The sequence below is a fragment of the Neovison vison genome, chromosome 3 (assembly GCF_020171115.1).
Source record: "Neovison vison isolate M4711 chromosome 3, ASM_NN_V1, whole genome shotgun sequence".
In the NCBI taxonomy this organism is placed as follows: Eukaryota; Metazoa; Chordata; class Mammalia; order Carnivora; family Mustelidae; genus Neogale; species Neogale vison.
Genome location: NC_058093.1, coordinates 223,508,372 through 223,529,059, shown reverse-complemented (window position 1 = coordinate 223,529,059; position 20,688 = coordinate 223,508,372). Strand labels below are relative to the sequence as shown.

The window sequence follows — 20,688 nt, the reverse complement described above, 5'->3', positions numbered from 1 at the left end:
GCTGAGATGGGCAGGCTGGGAAGAGGGACGCAGATGGAAGGGAGGTTCAGCCCTGCAGAACTGGGCAAGCTCTGAGCATGCACCTGGGGAAGGACCACCAGTCCTTGAAAACAAACACTTAAAAAGCTCTGCTGAACACCGTGGGCTCTGCAAGACAGTGACGATGGGGGGCACCTGGGTGGCTCAGTGGGTTAAAGCCTCTACCTTCAGCTCAGGTCATGATCCCAGGGTCCTGGGATCGAGCCCCACATCGGGCTCTCTGCTCTGCAGGGAGCCTGCTTCCTCCTCCTCTCTCTCTCTGCCTGCCTCTCTGCCTACTTGTGATCTCTGTCAAATAAATAAATAAATAAAATCTTAAAAAAAAAAAAAAAAAAAAAAAAAAAAAAAAGACAGTGACGATGGTGGCCCAATCCCAAATGGCGGCTAAGTGGATCTGCGGCACTCACAACTCCAACGTCAGCTCCTGCCTTTCCCTAGCGTCCTAGGTGGCTACCGGAAGGCATCCCTAAAAGTGCGTCCTACTCTTGAGAGAAACTAGGGAACTCTCAGGAGAAACAACTCCCTAACATCAAAGGCATAGTCTTCACTTTCAGAATGACAGAGAAAAACGCCATTACCTGATGCAGAGCTGATAAATCAGATCTACTAAACTTAAGAGTACGTTCTGTCTCTTCTCTAAGTACTTAATGCTCTGCTTCGGATTTTATAACATCCCAGAGGAGGAATCAAAGTCATTTGTTGCAGCAGGTAATGGGCTGAGGACAGGTATCAGCAGGATGCATGGTTTCCCACACTGAACTTCACTAGGAAACAGAGATACTCACGGACTGAAGTTTCTTCTTAGCAGCTTTTGCCAATTCAGACAAATCCAGGCTGCTAAGAAAATGTACAGAACTAATAAGCAAATAAATAAAAAACATTTTTATGAGTTCTATAGAACATGAAGATAGGCAAGGCATCAAGACTTAATTAACAGTTCAGGGACACGGTCAGGACCAAAAATTCTAAGCCCATTAGAGTTAGCAAGAAAACTTTGAGCGTAAGAATTTGTAACTCCTTTTAGAAAAATCAAAGTCACACAACATGGTACAGATAAAATTAATCACTGAATAACTAGTAGACAAGAACTATTGATGATTCGTCCCCAGGCCCTTTATGTGAGAAGTCTCAATTCTTGAAGTATCAAAAAAAGCATGACAGAAGGAAATATGAAAGGGCAGAATGTGAAAAACCAGAGTGGCAAGATTACATGTGGAATAACAGCTAACTGTTTCATAAACTCTTGACAGTGTTTGTGCAAAGGTAATTGGATAAATAAAGATTTCAAGTTCATTCCTGCAGCTGTGAACTTTGCTAACCTCATAGACCAGGGGTTGGCAGATTATGGCTCTAACCTCACAGACCAGGGGTTGGCATGAGCTATGCATGGTTTTTACATTTTTACATTTTTAAGTAGTTTGGGGGAAAAAGCCCCAAAGCAAAAGAAAAATATTTCCTAAAACAGGAAAAATTATATGGCATTCACATTTCAATGTCCAGAAAGAGAATTTTCTTGCAACTGATTTGCCCTTCAATTACCTAATGTCCACAGATGCTTTCGTCTACAACTGGCAGAGTTGAGTAGTTGTGACAGAGGCTGTATGGCCCATAAAACCTAAAATATCTACTATCTAGCCCTTAAAAAATTTGCCAATCCCTGTTATAGACAAAGAATATCCTCTCTTATAATACAGAAATATTCTGTGATACAACCTATCGACACGATATACCATCACAACTAGCTAAAACTGTGACAATATCCCTAACTCCAATTTTACTAGTATGTCTGTTACTTGTACTCTTTCAAACTTAAGTTTTACATGGTGGTTTACTTACAGCCGTCTTATTTCCAAATTGTATAGCCGTAAAAGAGAAAAATGTATGGGCTTTGTTAAATACAAAGTATAATACACTTAAACACTATACAACCAAGGAAATAATAGTGACAGATAAAACTGATTGGTATTTCAGTGGCCTTACCTGTCTGCCATTTGAGGTATTATAAAGTGCTGTCCATTTTTGTGATCTGAAACAGAAATCAAGCCAGAGTTTTGTTTATATAAATACTGGTAAGATCGATAAAGGAACACTACCATAATTTTCTTAATTTACATCTGCCATCGGCAGTTTCTCATAACTATGAATTATTTGGGGAAGGGGCAGAAGTGTCAGACTGACTACGAACTGCCTAAGACCTGGCTAGTAGCAAGAATCATATTTCCATTTTCTTCAGGCACAAAGGTCCAGACATCATTAAGCAAAAAGGCTGTGCTCACATTAATCCTACACTTCATTTCATTCTCAGTATAACTGATGATCTTTAGTCATGGAGAAAACTTTTAGGGAGCCTAAATGAGCAGAGTGGGCTTTTGTCAGCTCTCCATGTGGGATGGAGGAGCACCCTTGGGCTTTGGTGGCTTACCCTCAAATTAATCAATTAGCATAAAACCATCAAGGCTGGGGCAGATGGTCTTGGCAGATCTGGGTGGGGCTTCCTTCTCCTACAACGCTTACTGAGCCAGACCCAACGTAGCTTCTGGAGGACACTGATCACATGCCAATGAATAAAAAGCCATTATAAACATTCAAATATAGGTTTTTGTGTAACATCAGTCTTTATTTCTCTAGGATAAATACCCAGGAAGGGGAATGCTAGGTTATGTAGGTACTAGGTAAATGTGTATGTAACTTGGTAAGAAACTGCTGGACTTTTTGGCACAGTAGCTCTATCATTTTGTTTCACAGCCAGCAATATAAAAGTTACAGTTGCTTCACATCTTCCCACTCATGTTGTCAGTTTCTTTGGCAGGTTTTTAAATTTTAGTCATTCTAATAGGTGTATAGTGGTGTCTTGTGCTTTTAATCTGCATTTCCCTAATAGCCAATGATGCTGAGCATCTCAAGTTCATGTGTTTATTTGGGATCTGGATATGGTCTTCGCCCAGTTTGTACTGGGTCGTTTGTTTTCTTTCTGTTGAGTTTTATATATTTAGGTATAAATATTCTGGACCCAAGTCTTTTGTTAGACACGTGATTTCCTAATATTTTCTCCCAGTCTGTGGCCTGTCTTTTCACTCTTTCTTAACTGTAGCCTTTGCAGAGCAAAAGCTTTCAGTTTTTATGAAGTCCAATTTACCCATATTTTCTTTCATGGCTTGTGCCTTTGGTGTTACATGTAAACATTTTACATAATCCAAGATCATAAAGATTTTCTTCTGTTTTCTTTATAAGTTTTATACTTTTAGGTTTTACATTTAGATCTACGATCCATTTTGAGTTACACCCTTTATGCCAGGTGGAAGGTACTGAAGTTTTTATTTCTGCATATAGATGACCAGTTGTTAGAACACCATATACTTAGAAGACTGTTCTTCCCCCGCTGAATTGTCTTTGCAATTCTCAAAAAATCGACTGAAAATATTTGTGTGGGTCTATTTCTGGATTCTCTCTACTGTTTAACTGACTTGTATGTCTTGTCTCTCCTCCATAACCACGGTCTTGAGTTCAGCAGAGCTTTACAGCACAAATTAAAATTGGGAGGTGTGATTCTGCCCACATTCTTTTGCAAAAATGGTCCCATTCTAGTTCCTCTGCTTTTCTGTGTAAATTTCAGAACTGGCACATCTATGTCCACAAGAAAATCCTAGAATTGCATTACTTTTACAAATCAATTTGTAGAGAATTGACACATTACTATTCTAACTCATGGGCCCAGCATGCTTCCGCTGCGCTACTCTGCTACTATTCTAACTCATGAACACAGTTCTCTCTCCACTGATTCAGGTCTTCCTTGATTTCTTTCAGCAGCATTTGGTAGTTTTCAGCATGCAGAGCCCATGAATATTTTGTCAGATTTATAGCTAAGCATCTAATTTGGAGCTATTATAAATGGTATTGTTTTTCTAGCTTGTTTCCAATTGTTCACTGCTAATCTATAGAAATATGATTGATGTTTCATTATTTCCCTTATATTCTGCAACCATGCTAAATTCACTTATTTGTTCTAAGAACGCTATTGTAGATTCCTTGGGATTTTCTACATAGAAGCCATCTTATTTATGACCAGTTGTATCTTTTCCATTTCAATCTGTATGCCTTATATTCTGGGGGATTTCCAGTGTCATGATGAATAGGAATGGTGGGAGTGGACATCCTGGCCTTTTTTCTGATATTTGAACAAAAGCATTCAATCTTTCATCACTGAGGATGATGTTAGCTGTGGGTTTCTATAGTTTTTTTGTTTTTGTTTTTGTTTTAAGATTTTGTCAGAGAGAGGGGGAGAGAGCACAAGCAAGGAGAGTGGCAGGCAGAGGGAGAGGGAGAAGGTGGCTCCCTGCTGAGCAAGAACCACCCACCCCACCCCCGTGCAGGGCTCAATCCCAGAACTCTGGGATCACGAACTAAGCCAAAGGCAAATGCTTAACTGACTGAGCCACCCAGTCATCCCTCTACAGATACTCTTTATCCGCTTGAAGAAGTCCCTCCTATTCCAAGTTTGCTAAGTTTTTTCTTATCATGAAGGAATGTTGAATTTTATTAAATTCTTCTTCTGCGGGGCGCCTGGGTGGCTCAGTGGGTTAAAGCCTCTGCCTTCAGCTCAGGTCATGATCTCAGAGTCCTGGGATCAAGCCCCGCATTGGGCTCTGCTTAGTGGGGAGCCTGCTTCCTCCTCTCTCTCTGCCTGCTTCTCTGCCTACTTGTGATCTCTGTCTGTAAAGTGAATGGATAAAATCTTTAAAAAAAAAAAAAATTCTTCTGCATCAACTGATAAGATTGATGGTTTCCTTCTCCTATTCTGTTAATATGATAAATTATATTGATTTTTAAATATTTAGTTTTGGCATCTAAAAATTGTACTTGGTTACGACATATATGAGATATATATATATATATATGGACTCAATCTGTTAACATTTTGTTGAGGATTTTCGTGTCTATGTTCACAAGGGCTTTTTTTTTTTGTGCTGTCTCTGCTGGGTTTGGTGTTAAGGTAATGGTAGCCTCACAAAATGAGTTCAGAATGTTCCCTGCCTTTTTCTTTTCTAAATATCATGTAGAACTGATGTTATTTCTTCTTCAAATGTTTGGTAGAATAGTCTCATTTTATGTGCAGAACTTGGAGTGTGAATTCCTAACACTTAAAAATGTCCACTAAGGGGCGCCTGGGTGCTCAGTGGGTTGAGCCGCTGCCTTCAGCTCAGGTCATGATCTCAGGGTCCTGGGATCGAGTCCCGCATCGGGCTCTCTGCTCAGCAGGGAGCCTGCTTCCTCCTCTTTCTCTCTGCCTGCCTCTCTGCTTGTGATCTCTGTCTTTCAAATAAATAAATAAAATCTTTTAAAAAAAAAAGTCCACTAAGAATCATAATTGCAAAGCTAGCAAATCACATAAAACCTATCTGTTGATGGGGCGCCTAGGTGGCTCAGTGGGTTAATCCTCCACCTTCAGCTCAGGATGTGATTTCAGGGTCCTGGGACGAGTCTCGAGCCTCGCATAGGGCTCTCCTTAGGGAGCCTGCCCCGCCCCTCCTTGCCTGCCTCTCTGCCTACTTGTGATCTCTGTAGAATAAATAAATAAATATCTTTCAAAACAAAACAAAACAAACCTATCTGTTGAATTGCTACATGGCAATATCACTTCAACTTGTTCACAGTACTTACCGGTGAAGTCATGTGGGTTGGGGTTTTCTTTGATGGAATGTTTTAAAGTATAGATTAAGATTCTTTAAAATTTAAGATTATGCATTTACCTCTTTCTTCTTGGGTAGGTGGTCGGTAGTTTGTGGCTTTCAAGGAACTGGTTCATTTTATCTAAGTTGTGTAATTTGTGTGCATTGTATTATTTATAATATGGCTAGACATTTATTCATTTATTATTTTTTTTTTTTTCAAAAATCAGCATTTGGTTTCACTGATTTCTCTCTACTGTTTTCCTTTTTCAATTTCATTGATTCCTGCTCTTATCTTTGTTATTTCCTACCTTCTGCTTACTTGGGGTTTATTTTACTCATCTTTTTGGATGAGTAAGCAGTAAAAAACTCATAGTTTTTTTTTTTTTTGGAAACTCATAGTTTCTTATGGTGTAACCTTAGCGGGAGAATTTGAGGGCTTTCTTGTGTTCTAATTTAAGAATTTAATACTATAAAATTTCCTCTAAGAATTGCTTTAGCTGCATCTCATAATTCATTCACCTGAAAATATTTTCTAATTTTCCTTGAGATTTCCTCTTAGACCCATGAATTATTTAGAACTGTGTTAATTTCCAAACATTTGGGAATTTTCCAGTTAGTTTTATTATTTTTTAGTACCTTAATTCCATTATGGTTAGAGAATATACTCTTTAAGATTTTAATTCTTTTAGATTGGTTAAGTTTTGTTTTATAACCCAGGATATGGTCTAATTGGTGAATGTTCAACATGTATTTAAAAGGAGTGTGTATTCTGACAATGTTGGATAGAGCACACAACAAATGTCAACTACATATAGATGGCTGATTATTTGGTTTCAGTTTGCTATCTTTGCTGATTTTCTTCTTTTAAATTTCATTATATTTGTTTTTTTTTTTAAGTGGTCTCCATCCCTACTGTGAAGCTTGAACTCACAATTCTGAGATTACGAGTCACATGCTTTACCAACTGCACCAGCCAAGTGCCCCATATTCTTACTGATTCCCATCTACCAGTTCCATCTATTACTAAATGAAGGCTGCTGAATATCCAAGAATTGGGGATTTGACCTTTTCTCCTTTTAGTTCTATCAAAATTTGCTTCATGTATTTTGAAACCCTGTTGCTAGGTGTGTACACATTTATAATTGTTACATCTCCTTGGAAAACTGTTATCTCTATCCCTGCTAATTTTCTTTGACCTGAAAGTCTACTTTGTTTTTTTGGTTTTTTTTTTTTTAAGATTTTATTTATTTATCTGTCAGAGAGAGAAAGTGAGTGCACAAGCAGGTGGAACAGCAGAGGGAGAGGGAGAAGCAGGCTCCCCGCTGAGCAGGGAGCCCGACATGGGACCCGATCCCAGGACCCTGAGACCACGACCCAAGCTGAAGGCAGATGCTTAACTGACTGAGCCAGCCAGGTGTCCCAACTTCGTTTGGTATTAACATAAACTCTTTAGCTTTCTTTTTCTGTGTTCCCAGGATATATCTTTTTATACCTTTCTGTTTTTACCTAACTTCTATCATTATATTTAAAGTAGGTTTCTTTTTTTTTTTTTTCAAAGGTTTTATTTGTTTATTTGACAGAGATCACATGTAGTCAGAGAGGCAGGTAGAGAGAGAAGGAAAGCAAGGCTCCCTGCTGAGCAGAGAGCCCGATGCGGGGCTCGATCCCAGGACCTCAAGATCATGACCTGAGCCGAAGGCAGAGGCTTAACCCACTGAGCCACCCAGGCGCCCCTTAAAGTAGGTTTCTTATAGAGAGCATATAGTTATTAGAGCTCATTTTTTATTTTAAATCCATTCTGACAATCTCTGCTTTTTATTTGGTACATTTATGTCACTAACATAACATTTAATGTAATTATTAATATGTTTGGATTTAAGTCTAGAATTTTTGTTTAGTTTCTGTTTGGGCTTCAGGTTTTTATTCCTCTTTCCTTTTTTCTCTTTTCTGGAATGTTTTGAAGTCTCTTTTGTTATTTGAGTAATTTTTAACATTTCATCTTATCTCTAGAGGTTTTGACCACCTTCCATTGTGTAGACCATTTTTAATGGTTGTACTATGCATTACAGCGTACATCTTTTAGTCTACTCAGAATATTTTGTCAACTTAAGAAGAATGTAAAATCCTCGCCTCCATATTTTTTACCTGCTCCCCTTTTATGTCGTCCTTATCAACGTATCACACTGACATATGCTGAACACCCCACCAGACAAGCATTAAACTGCCATGCATATCTCAAAGATCTTAGGAGGAAAACAGTCTATTATATCTATTTAGATATTTATCATTTCAGTTGCTTTTCTTTCACTTCTAAAGTTCCAGATTCCCTTTGGTATCATTTCCCTTTTAACCAAAGAACTTTCTTTCACATTTCTGTTAGAGCAACTAGTTCTCTTCATCTTAAAATGTCTTTATTTTGCCTTCATTCCTGAAGGTTATTTTCACTGGAAGAGGAATTATGAATTGATAGTTTTTGCCTTTCAGGACTTTAAAAAATTGTTCTACTTCTTTTTCATCTTGACTCTTTGCAACTAAAAACCACAGCCATTCAAACTGTCTTTTCATATGTTGTCATTTTTTCCCCCTTGGCTGCTTTCAATTTTTTTTGGTCTTTGGGTTTTCGGCAGTTTGATTTTCATGTGTCTGAGGGAGGATTTTATTGAGTTTATCCTATTTGGGAATCTCTGAGTTTCTTAAATCTGAAGTCTACGTCTTTTGCCAAATTTAGAGTTTTGAAACCACGGTTCTTCAAATATTTTTTCTGCACCAGGCTTTTGGATCTCTTTCTTGGAGTCTGAGAATACAAATACGACCTTCTGATATTGTCACATAGGTCCCTGGGCTCTGTGTTCAGTTTCTTTTTCCTCCCACTCTTTCTTCTCCCTGTTGCTCAAACTGGGTAATTTCTAGTGATCTATTTCAATTCATTGACTCTTTTCTTTGTCATCTCCAGTCCACTATTAAGTCCATCCACTGAGTTTTAAAATTTCCGTTATTGTACTTTTCAGTTCAGCATTTCTATCTGGGTCTGTATCTCTGCTGAGGCCTTCTATATTTCTACTTGCTTCAAGAAAATTCACCCTTACTTCTTAATGCATGATGTTGCTATCTGCTTTAGTCTTTGTCTGATTAATTCCAACATCTGTGTCATCTGGGGTTGGCATTTGTTGACTACCTTTTCCCCTGCAAGTCTTTGGAATTTTCCTGGTTCTTCCTATGTCAAGTAATTACAGTTGATATCCCAGACATTTTGTGTATGATGTTGTGAAATGCTGAGTCTTTAAAATTCTATGGAGAACATTAATATTCTCCACAGAAGAATTTTAGCAGGCAACTGACCAGGTTAGGGTCTGCCTCCTGGCCAAGTGATGAGAGAATAGAAAAATAAATGCAGTCAGGATTCTCCTCACGCTTTTGGTCAGAGATTTAGGCAGCTGTGCTGCCATTGCTGCAGCCACATGACTACCTAGGGGCTAGGGTGGGGGAAAAAGGAAGAAGGAGGAAAAAAAACCCCAGGGGAACCCCCCAATTCTCTGTCCCATAAGATCCCATTTACTGCTCCATAGACCAGAGAGAGAAGGTTTCTCTGCACCTGTTATACAGTTCCAGATTTCAGGCTATCACAAAGGCCGTATCAGAAGTAAAATAAACAGGACACTCACCACCAGCTTGATGGCACTTTGAGCTCCCTAAACCACCATCCGGAGTCCTTAGATAACTACTCCATGCTTCTGGTCCAGGGTTTTAAATTGTAGTTAGCAGGAAAGAAAGGGTGGAGTGTGCTTACCCCATCTCCCTTAGAACCACACCAGAGGCTCTTAACTCCATCATACAACCAAGTTATTAACTCCATCATACAACTAGGTTAGGAAACCACTGTACAGGTGTATGTGGATATTCTAATCAGGGATTGGCAAACTTTCTGTAAAGGTCCAGACAGTAAATATTTTTTGCTTTGTAGCCATATGGTCTTTGTTGCAAACTCAGTCTACTCTCTTCTTTCCTTTCCTTCTTTCTCTCTTTCCTTCTGTAAGCTCTGCACTCAATGTGGGGCTCAAACTCATGACCCAAGATTAAGAGTCACCTGCTCTACTAAGTTAGCCAGGCAGCCCTCAATCTACTCAGTTCTGTGACAGTAGCATGAAAACAGCCAGACAGTATGTAAATGAATGGACATGGCTATCTTGCATCAAAACTTTAAACAGGTGGCAGGCTAGATTTGGCCCACAGACCACAGTTTGCCGACTCCAGTTCTACTTCATAAATAAACTTGGCAAAGTTCATTTTTGAACTCTCTTCCATTCCTTTGATAGGAGAATTCTTCAAATAACTACGTAAGTTATTGCTCTGCTCTTCCATTCTTAGTCCCATTATGCACAAGCACTATAGTCAAGAACTATAGTGCACATTCAATTATGCTCTTTGGTTCTTAAAATAGTCACTCCTCTGGAGCTAAAGTCTTAAAAACCAAAATTCCAGGAGTTTTGACTGACTATACCTTTTACATATAACTGAATATGTTATAGTTATTTCAAATAAAAATCCTTATTTGCAATTTTCTTAAGGATATGTTGAAGTAGAGGTCTTGGGTAACAGTGTTCCAACTTGTTTTTCCAGAGGTTAGTTACCTGACTGAAGATGTAGAGAGACTGCTGTCCTTTCACTCACCTGGTCTCCTGCCACAGAGATAGAAGGCTAGTCTGTCGGTCAGCTCATACTGTATTTCTACAAGGCGTTCTGCCAGCTCATGGTGCCCTCCTTGCCTACCAAGAGAAAACAAAGTACCATTTATATTCCTCACCAGTCACTGGCTCTAGAATAAAAAAGTACAGAGATGTCTTCTAAGACACCTGAGCAATTTATCAAATGTGACTTCTCAGAATAATCAACCTTTTGTGTGAGGTAGAGTGTTGAGGTCTACTTTGATTCCCACATTTATAAGCTGTTTTCACAATCTGAACTACCCCCTTCCTTTATTAATTTACAGAATAGAACACTTAATAAAGAAATGAAAGACTTAAGGGAGCGATAAAGAATAACTTCATCTAGGGGCGCCTGGGTGGCTCAGTGGGTTAAAGCCTCTGCCTTCGGCTCAGGTCATGATCCCAGGGTCCTGGGATCGAGCCCCGCATCGGGCTCTCTGCTCAGCAGGGAGCCTGCTTCCTCCTCTCTCTCTGTCTGCCTCTCTGCCTACTTGTGATCTCTGTCAAATAAATAAATAAAATATTTAAAAAAAAAAAAAGAATAACTTCATCTAATGAGGTAGAAAATAAAACCAATAAATGGTCTACAGTAGAGGTTCTCAAAAATTAACTGAAGTGTTTTTAAAAGCATACAGAAATCTAGGCCCCAACCTTGGGAATTCTGCATCAGTAAGGATGGGATGAGTGTGAACGTCAGTATTTTAGAAGGTTTTTCCCCTAGAGGCTCTGGATGCAGCCAGTCTGATTCTGGATGAGAGTTTAGTATCCACTTTAAGGTTTGTAATTCAGGGAGAGACAGACCAACAGAAAGCACAGCTCCCACTCATAGTTACTTTTACCTCCTAAAACCTTACTTTGCCTAACAGAAAACACAAGATCTGCCTTTCTTCATTCACGAAGTAAATGCTTAAGCTGCTTGAAATCTGTTTAGTAACCAGGCATATAAATAAAATTATTACACTGAGAAACTATTATATATGCAAGGAACATGAGGAAACTACAAGGTAAGTGATAATAAGTACCATGTACCAAGGGCTCTCTTCCCTTAAATGCCGAAGTCTAGTTTCTGCCACTTTCTCTTCCCACCATTCAAGACACTATAGGACGTTCCTTCGATCTACCACACGTTTGATTTCTGAGATATGTATATTTTTTCCTCATTTTTTTTTTAAAGATTTTATTTATTTGACAGAGAGAGAGAGAGATCACAAGTAGGCAGAGAGGCAGGCAGAGAGAGGGGGAAAGCAGGCTCCCTGCTGAGCAGAGAGACCGATGTGGGGCTCGATCCCAGGACCCCGAGATCATGACCTGAGTAGAAGGCAGAGGCTCAACCACTGAGCCACCCAGGCATCCGTCCTCTTTTTTTTTTTTTTTAAACAGCTGTGAAATCAGGAAGCACACTACAATTGATGGTTCATCATCATTTAATCAGCCGAGTTGTTCTCGTTTTTAGTGGTATATCAGATAATGATGATTTGGTACAGTCAGTGGAGTCTCGGATCCAGGGAATACTATATACCTCAGCTCTTATTCCCAGACACATTGCTCTACCTAGTAAAGTCCTCTGCTGTGCTGAACATGCCCGTTCAGCTCTCCCTCCTGAACTTAAATCATGCCTTTCTTTTTCACTTGGAATGCTTTAGCCCCTCCTTCACATACCCAAATCCAACCCATTTTTCAAAGACCAACTAAAGAAGTTTCTTCCTGACCTAGGCCATAATGAAGAAACCTTATATATGCCTTTTAAGACCAGTTACCGATTCTGGCAATTAATTCCACATTATCTTGTTTCATTTAACTCTTTTATGCCTTTATGAATCATCTCCTCCATGAGAGAAGAAGAAATTCTGGGATGGCACAGTTTTGGCATTTTACCCATTTTATCTTCTGCAGAACAGAATAGAGCACTTTGCAGTTGATAAAAAGTTAATTTGGAAAAAGAAGGAAAGATGAACCATCTTCTATCATTTAAATGATATTCAAGACTAACTTATGGATTAATTTTTCCAGCATTTTACAAAGTTTTTAAAGCAAGAAGAAACTTTAAAGGATTTCACGGCAAGCACCCAGACATCTGCTACCTAAAACCTACAATTAACATTTTACTATTACTTGTTTAATCAGCTACCTATCTGCACAGATCTGTTTTTAAGTTCAAGCAATGACTAAATGTATTAAGAAACTGGGGAGTGGGTTTTGCAATTCTTGATACCTGCCCATGGCTCAAATACCACTGCGTTAGAAGCCATGTCAAACACTGGAAGCTAAGCACACTCGTTAATGGTTCTACCTCCTCTGACTTTGCCAGGCTCTGAGCTCATATGTATCTGAAATGTCTTCATCTGCAAAATGGCAGGATGTAAATCCTTAACTTAAAGGGATTAAATGTTAATCATACACAATTTAGCCACCTAGCAATGAATCATACCCAACATAAATAATCCCTAACCAAGGCAGTGACAAGAATCTAGGTCTCTCACCTCGCATAATCCACAGGAGTTTTTCCACTAGAATCCTGTGTGCCTGGGTCTGCTCCGTATACGGCCAATAATTCCGCCTGTAAAATCTGCCCTGCTTTGGAGGCGACGTGGAGTGGGGTATTTCCTTTTTCCTGAGAAATATTAATAAAAAGTAGACAAACAAGCAAATTAATAAAACCAAAGGCTACACAAACACAACCCACTTAGTTTCAATTTAATATCTGAATCATTTCAAGCTTTTCTCACAGGGTGAAAGAAGTTGGCTTGTGCTCCTAAAGATAACAGCCTCAAACAGGTTTCGAGATTCCCCGTTCTCACACTTGAGTGGAGTTGCTAAAAAACACAAACCAAAAAAATTTTTGTTACAAGTATAAAGACTCGTATACCAGAGCAGCTGGCAGATCATTTTAATATACATTATATTAGTAATAACTAATCTTTATTTAGCTCAGTAAGGTGGAAGCAGCACTTCTCCCTTGCTGCTCACAACTACCCCGGGATCTAAAGAGGGGTCATGCCTACTTTACTGAGAAGGGAACGAGGGCTGGGAGGGCCGATCTGCCCAGAAGCATGATTTGTCTAGGTGGCACAACCAGCCCTGAAGTGAGAGGTGGTAGGAGAAGGAGGGTGAACTCTGCAGTCTCAAAGACTTGAAATTCAAACCATACACCGTTCAAGTTATGTGACCTTGTGGAAGTTAAGCATTCTGAACCTTAGTTTTTTCAGCTCTAAAATGGTGATAAAAATGCCACATATTCACAAGGTTAGGAGTTGACGATATAACGGAGTGCTTAGCATGGAGTCTATTACACAGGAAATGCTCAAAGACTACTGCTGCTGTTATTATAAACATCACTATTATTTGCTTTTACTACTGAACCTAAGATGTTAGGGCTGTATTTCCTACACTGTGTAAGCTACAGGATTCTGCGGTATAGCACACCCTCTTCACAACACCATTCTTGGCCTTGTATATAATACTTAAAGTCTTTCTGGGTGGGAAATGGGCCTGAGTATACCAAATTCTGTACCACTGCATAAAAGCTCTTACACATGCAGAAGATGTGTTGCTTTCCTTCAGGTCTAACCTAGAATTGTCCAAAATGCAATAACCATATTGTAAGAATGCAGAAATCTACTCCAGCATCTATAGCCACACCTTATTTTTAAAATTAATGTATTTAATATTTTAAAGTTGTGGTAAAAAACCCATGCCAAGCCTTATTAATAAGCAAAAGTAACAGTTATATATATTCTGTGCAAAGTTTAAAATTCTGATTGTGAGTACCCACACTCTGTGTGAACGTTTCCTAAGAGCAGTGCTTTGAAAAAAAAAATGCATATTTCTCATGGCATTTCTCAAAAACATGCGAAGGCCCACATAAAGAAAGCCATCTACTCATTTTACAAGTATAATAAAGAATCCCAAGCACTACAGCTTTGAGTCATCCTGCTTCCTGAAGATCCTACTCAGTATGCAGTCCAGAAACCTAAAGAAGTTCCTTGAACTTTCTAGTCCCTTCTAGAAACAAACTCAAGGATGGTTCCTACTTCAAAGTTAAACAAAAAACTTACAAAAGTATAATTTTAAAACATATGAAAAATGCAAATCATTTTCTAGATACATACTTATTTTTTCCTCTTTGCCCTTGTACTTCCACTAACATGAATGGCTGCCACTTGAACTAAAATTAAAGATGAAACCAACTGCAAAAAGGGCTGTTATTAATTATTTAGAATACAGAAAGTTTTTTGTTTTTTCTTTTCCTCCTCTTTAAGTTTCTTGCTTTCTTGTTTTTCCTGTTTTGTTTAGTTTTTTTTTTTTTAAGATTTTATTCATTTACTTGACAGAGAGACAGCGAGAGAGGAAACACAAACGGGGGGAGTAGGAGAGGGAGAAACAGGCTTCCCACTGAGCAAGAGCCTAACACAGAGCTCGACCTCAGGACCTTGGGATCATGACCTGAGCTGAAGGCAGACGCTCAATGACTGAGCCACCCAGGCATCCCCTCTTTAAGTTTTTTCCAAACGAAACAATATAACATTTCATCCAGCAATTTTAGGGATTTTAAAAGGTATGACCCACCTTGCTAAGGTCTTTGGCAGTCACGCTGTCATCATCCCGGCAAGGCAAGCGATGTACGAATGCTAACATCTGATACTTGGCTCTGATGAATTCCGCTTTATTAGGACTGGTTCGCAGGGGAGGGAAAAAAACAGCTCACTAACAGCTCAGAAGTAACATTCCCCATTCTTTAGGCTGTAAAAGGAAGAGGAAGTGACCCGCATCCCCTACTTGAGAAGAAAAGGAACAATAGTGAAGTAAGTTCCAGCAGGAGTTTAAGACCTGAAGCCTCAAAATGTCCATTAGTCATTCTAATGGCCAGGATTGCAGAGTATTTGCTTTTCAGAGCCTCTCTTTTTTCTTTGTAATTTTCTTTTCTTTCTTTCTTTTTTTTTTTTTTAAAGATTTTATTTATTTATTTGACAGAGAGAGATCACAAGTAGGCAGAGAGGCAGGCAGAGAAAGAGAGGAGGAAGCAGGCTCCCTGCTGAGCAGAGCCCAATGTGGGACTCAATCCCAGGACCCTGAGATCATGACCTGAGCTGAAGGCAGCGGCTTAACCCACTGAGCCACCCAGGTGCCCCTTTGTAATTTTCTTAATTGACCTAGTAGCCTTGTGAGGAAACAGCTGTTACATCCCATCAAACAGGTAGAGGCATCAGGCAGACTGGAGCCCAGAACCGAATCTCTGGTCTGACTGCCTCTTGTCTGAGCACCTAAGCTTAAGTCTGATTACATTAACAGCCTCCAAGCTTTAGTTTCAAACTGGAGAAGCCACTGACTTGTGCCGTGCAACCATGCAAAAGACATGGTTCTGTGCGGGGGGGCCTTGTTCTTCATTTCTGATAGCAAAGAGCTCCATGCACAACTGGAGTGTAACCACCTCCTGTGCCGTCCTTGGTGGAGGCTGGTCCAAAGCAGCTGCACTCCTTTTAGTGGTCCCCAGGGGTTATGAAGAAATAAGAGTATTGATAAACATTCCACTCACTGTACTTTATCCTGTGGATTAGCTTTACGTCTTCCGCTCATAATAGAGGCAGGGTCCAGCAAAGAATGCTCCCATATAGAATTAGCACCATTATTATACAAGGTTTCAACCATCTAAAACCAAACAGTATAAAATCATATTTTAATGTATTTCCACAAATATTCACTGGAAATTGTAGTGACTGAGCTGGGAAAACCAAGCCCTACTGCAAACATCAGCATGATGAGGATATCCTACAAATCATTACTTTCTGATTCCAGAAAGAGAAGGATGACCCCTATATGCAGCATTCAGGTCTGACCAGGAGGATGGCTAAGTATCTAAAAGCGTTTGATTAAATTGTTCTTACATATTATGAAGAGCACTTTGACACTTTGGGGCAGTGATCATTCAAATACAGTTTTTAAGATTCTTAACAACCCACGTACTGTCTAGACCTTCTGCCTAAGATTTTCCTTTAATCCACTCATTTAAAAAAAAACTTTTACTAGCAATTATGGCTTGGTGTGCTAGTTAAAGTTTTCCTATAAACATTAAACTAATGCAACCATTAAAATAAATATTTGAGTATTACCTACATTTGTCTTGAGTACCACTGGTGGTTCATGTGCCATCCTTTCGGAATTGTGTTTTGTTTTAAAGATTTTATTTCTTTGAGAGAGAAACAGTGAGAGACAGCATGAGAGATGAGAAGGTCAGAGGGAGAAGCAGACTCCCCGTGGAGCTGGGAGCCCGATGTGGGACTTGACCTCGGGACTCTGGGATCGTGAACTGAGCTGAAGGCAGTTGCTTAACCAACTGAGCCAACCAGGCGCCCCTGAATTGTTCTTTTAGGGTCAATCCTGGCATTTTAAACTATTCATCTCTGGACTTTCTTCAGGCCCTATAATGAAATCTGTAAACAAAGACCTGAGAGCAATAAACACCCACTTTCACATGAGAAGCTGTTAGAAACTTCTAAGCACGAGTTATTAATAAATCATACTTCCCAATTTCATTTCAAAGCAGGACTCCTGACACTGCCCCATCTGTTTTTTTTTGCACTGGTGGAGACAGTGTCACATCAGAGACCCAAACCCACTTGTTCTGGTCTGTTGGTTTATATAGCCATGTTTAAGGGACATGTTGAGCAGTTGCCACAGATTTAGTAAAATATGTACTCAGGACAAATGAAAGCGAAACACATGCTTAATTCTGACTTCCAAATAGAACTTGAAGAATAGTTCCTTCTTGCATTCCACTGAAGAATGCACCCCAAAATAGAAGTAAAGGTGACATGACATCCAACCCCAAAGAAAACAAAGAGCTCACTTGACACTTACCAGGGTGTCAGGCATTCTGTTGAAACATGTCAACCCAATTTGGTGTCTAAATTGTAACAAGAATTTCAAGAAGACTTAGATCAGACGTTTCAGAGATTTCTGAGGAGTCTCAGTCCATGCTTCCAACAAAGCAGGAAACATAAGGAAAATTTTCCGAGACTGCAGCTTTCAGAAACATTCAGTATACGAAAAAGATGGACCATTTGAAAACAATTTCTGGTTACAGTCCAGAAAGTCAGCAGTGAAATGTTACCAGGAAATTTTAACAATTATTTTTCTATCTATAATTGAGTTTTTGAGACAAAATTTATTTCTTAGAAGGGGAAAAAAATTCTTAAATGAGGAATTAAGTTCTCACATACACCACTAATAGGCATAGCACCTCTATTCAGTTACAACTCAAACATTTTTGTAAGATTTAAGTGTAGTAGGGGAATTTAGTTGCTAAAACCATGAACCCTACAAGCTCAAATTACAAACCATGAGAATTCTTACTGTTTACCTGCAGCAACGTGGGAGGCCACGGTGTGTGTTTAAGATGCCTTACTTGCGAGATGTGGCGCCCTAGGCTCCGATGGACACTGCAGCACTCGTCACATATAAAAGTTCCCCTATTTACTGATGCCCAGGAAGGATCTGGAAAGAAGAATGACATCTCAGTGTCGAGGATACCAGGTGGCTGCTATACTGACAGATGGCCAACAACAACTGAGGTTTAGTTTTCCAGAAAAGTGACATTTCTGTTGTCTTATGATGCCAGTCAACATGGTGAGCCTGTCTGATGATACCACCTTTCTTGGCTGACTGGGTACCACACTGATTGAGATTAAACACATGTGCTGAAGCCCTAAATAAGCAGTTGTCTCCTTTCTGGAGTAGGGCCACAGTCTGTAGCCCTAATGTGATCTACTGTCTCAGATGCCTGCTCCTTCATTCAACATAAGAGAAGCAAACTGGGAGAAGACGGATGAGTCATTTCAAACCAACCTCCACAAACAGCAAGATAACACAGCCATGTCAATGAATAATCCAGACTGTTATCTGAACTAAATGTTGAAGAGACTGCTACCCTGATCTACTGCCATACTTATGCACAGCTCAAGGCCTGGCAGAAAGCTGCAAGCAACACAGTAACACTGGGTGGCTATGGTGGTTCGCAGGACACACTGAGGAACCTGGCTTTCTCTGCTAGAAAATATTCTATGACATCCATTAGTCGTTTCAAATAAACTGCTGAGTCCCACCTTGCAACTGCTCTGAAAGAACAGAAGCTGGAATAACAGCTGCTTTAAAGGGGCAAAGGTGTAAAATAAAAGTGAGTAACATTTTTGGTGTGTGTACAATACTTCTTTCCCATGAAGTCCTACGGAGCTTCAGCAGACATCCTTTGAGATGAGGAATAATTCGCACTTGGTAAGGAATGAGAATAATCCACACGGGGCAAGTAAACTGAACACATACACTTAGAAACCCCAGACAAAAAAAGACTTTCTACATTTTGTCAGACTCACAATGGGGTGACAAAAGGTGCCACTCAAGCTGCCTGGTCGAAGAGTTATCTTTAGAAATTCTTCAATGTCCACAAAAATCTCTAAAATGCATGTACACCATCTTTGCCATTTTTAACAGTTTATTCAAATCCTTTCCAACCATATAATGAAATCAGAGACAGATCCTGGGAGTCACAGGGTGTGGTGGTTGCGAGGGTGGCTCTGGAGACAAGCAGTCCAGGGTTGGAACTGCAACTCTGCCGCTTCTAATGATCTCAGAGAAGTTATTTTTTTGAGCATCCTCACCATGGGTTGAATGGGAATAACAGCATACCTTAGAGTAGGGGGCATATAAAGGGTAAAGTTCTCTGCATATAGTAAGTACTCAGTAATGTCAGCTGTTAAAACTTTTACAAATTATTTTCGAAGTACCATTCAGGTATTTTCAAGAGGCGCTGAAATTCCTGACAACTGGAAAAAGTTTTGATTGTCAATACTTAAGACTTCGACTGTTTCAGGTGAACACTATTATTATAGTGAAAAATCTCAAATGGAGTTTTCAGATAGTTGAGCTCCGAGAACAAACTATTTAAAATGAACTAGATTTGGGGCACCTGGGTGGCTCAGTCGGCTTAGGGACCGACTCTTGATTTCGGCTCAGGTCATGATCTCAGGGTCGTGAGATCAGGCTCCTGAGCACAGAGTCTACCTGGGAGTCTCTCCCTCCCTCTCCTCCCCTCTGCCCCTCTCTGTGCATGTGTAGGAGTGTGCATGGGTGCACACTTGTGCTCTCTCTCAAAATAAAATAAAACAAAACATTTATTTATTTATTTTTTAAAGATTTTTATTTATTTATTTGACAGAGAGAGATCACAGCAGACAGAGAGGCAGGCAGAGAGAGAGAGAGGGAAGCAGGCTCTCCGCTGAGCAGAGAGCCCGATGCGGGACTCGATCCCAGGACCCCGAGATCATGACCTGAGCTGAAGGCAGCGGCTCAACCCACTGAGCCACCCAGGCGCCCCAAAACAAAACATTTAAAATGAACTAGATTCATTAAAGAGAGATTCATTAATGTCGCCATTTAAAAAAATGTATTTGCTAACATGTGATAATGGTAAAAGGTTTGCCGTGAAATGAAACAAAAACAAATCAATGAAGTATAATTCTGTCAGTACTACTATACTATTCTGAAATGCAAAGACTGAAAATGTCAAGACCAAAGATCCCCACAAAGATACATAAGAACACCGTTTTTTGGGGGGCGCCTGGGTTACTTATTGGGTTAAGCCTCTGCCTTCGGCTCAGGTCATGATCCCAGCGTCCTGTGATCCAGCCCCACGTAGGGCTCTCTGCTCAGCGGGGAGCCTGCTTCCTCTCCCAATCTCTGCCTGCCTCTCTACCTCCTTGTGATCTCTGTCTGTCAAAGAAAAAAATAAAATCTAAAAAAAAAAAAAAAAAAAGAACACAGCTTTTTGTAGTTTGGTACTAATACTTAAAAAAAAATAAAAAGATTATTTTGAAGCTTTTGTTTTCACATATCATTCAGAGGATTCACAGTGTTCCTGGAGAAAATTAAATAGGAGTAAGACAATAAGGATTTAATACACATTAAGCAAGGTTCTCAATTCATCACTTTAACATCATGGATCAGAGTCCCATGGAAAAAATATTAGAACATTCACAGCACAGCAAAATCAAAATCGAGTTCATATGAATGAGGCTGGGTGAAACCTTTGCCTAAAGGTAAACTGTTTTATGCTGGGGCTTCTTCCCCGGACTCCACAATGGGGAGTTCCTCCCCAGGAACACCACAAATGGACCTCAGAAATGTCTGTGACCCCATTAAGAAATTGAGTTCTGGATGAAAGAGTGACTACATGTGCATTTTCTGGGGAGAAGGCCTCAACAGTCATCAGAATCTTTAAAGGGACC

The 20,688-nt window shown here is 39.7% G+C and overlaps 1 protein-coding gene across 17 annotated transcripts in view; it reads right to left on the bottom strand.

Annotated features, from left to right (window-relative positions):
* The window catches only part of GIT2 (GIT ArfGAP 2), a 58,804-nt gene that overhangs the window by 36,176 nt on the left and 1,940 nt on the right, over window positions 1–20,688 (bottom strand). For 9 of the 17 annotated variants that reach the window (XM_044244056.1, XM_044244060.1, XM_044244067.1 and 6 more), the window contains exons 2-10: window positions 17,769–17,902; window positions 15,945–16,057; window positions 14,978–15,083; window positions 13,138–13,224; window positions 12,892–13,022; window positions 10,377–10,471; window positions 2,020–2,065; window positions 1,876–1,881; window positions 825–876 (exon numbers count right to left, since the gene is read on the bottom strand). In XM_044244056.1, the coding sequence (XP_044099991.1) occupies window positions 825–876; window positions 1,876–1,881; window positions 2,020–2,065; window positions 10,377–10,471; window positions 12,892–13,022; window positions 13,138–13,224; window positions 14,978–15,083; window positions 15,945–16,057; window positions 17,769–17,902 (770 nt within the window). Of the gene's footprint in view, window positions 1–824; window positions 877–1,875; window positions 1,882–2,019; window positions 2,066–10,376; window positions 10,472–12,891; window positions 13,023–13,137; window positions 13,225–14,977; window positions 15,084–15,944; window positions 16,058–16,522; window positions 16,631–17,768; window positions 17,903–20,688 lie in introns of those variants that run through there. The other 8 variants (XM_044244057.1, XM_044244061.1, XM_044244072.1 and 5 more) reach the window with 3 other exon arrangements.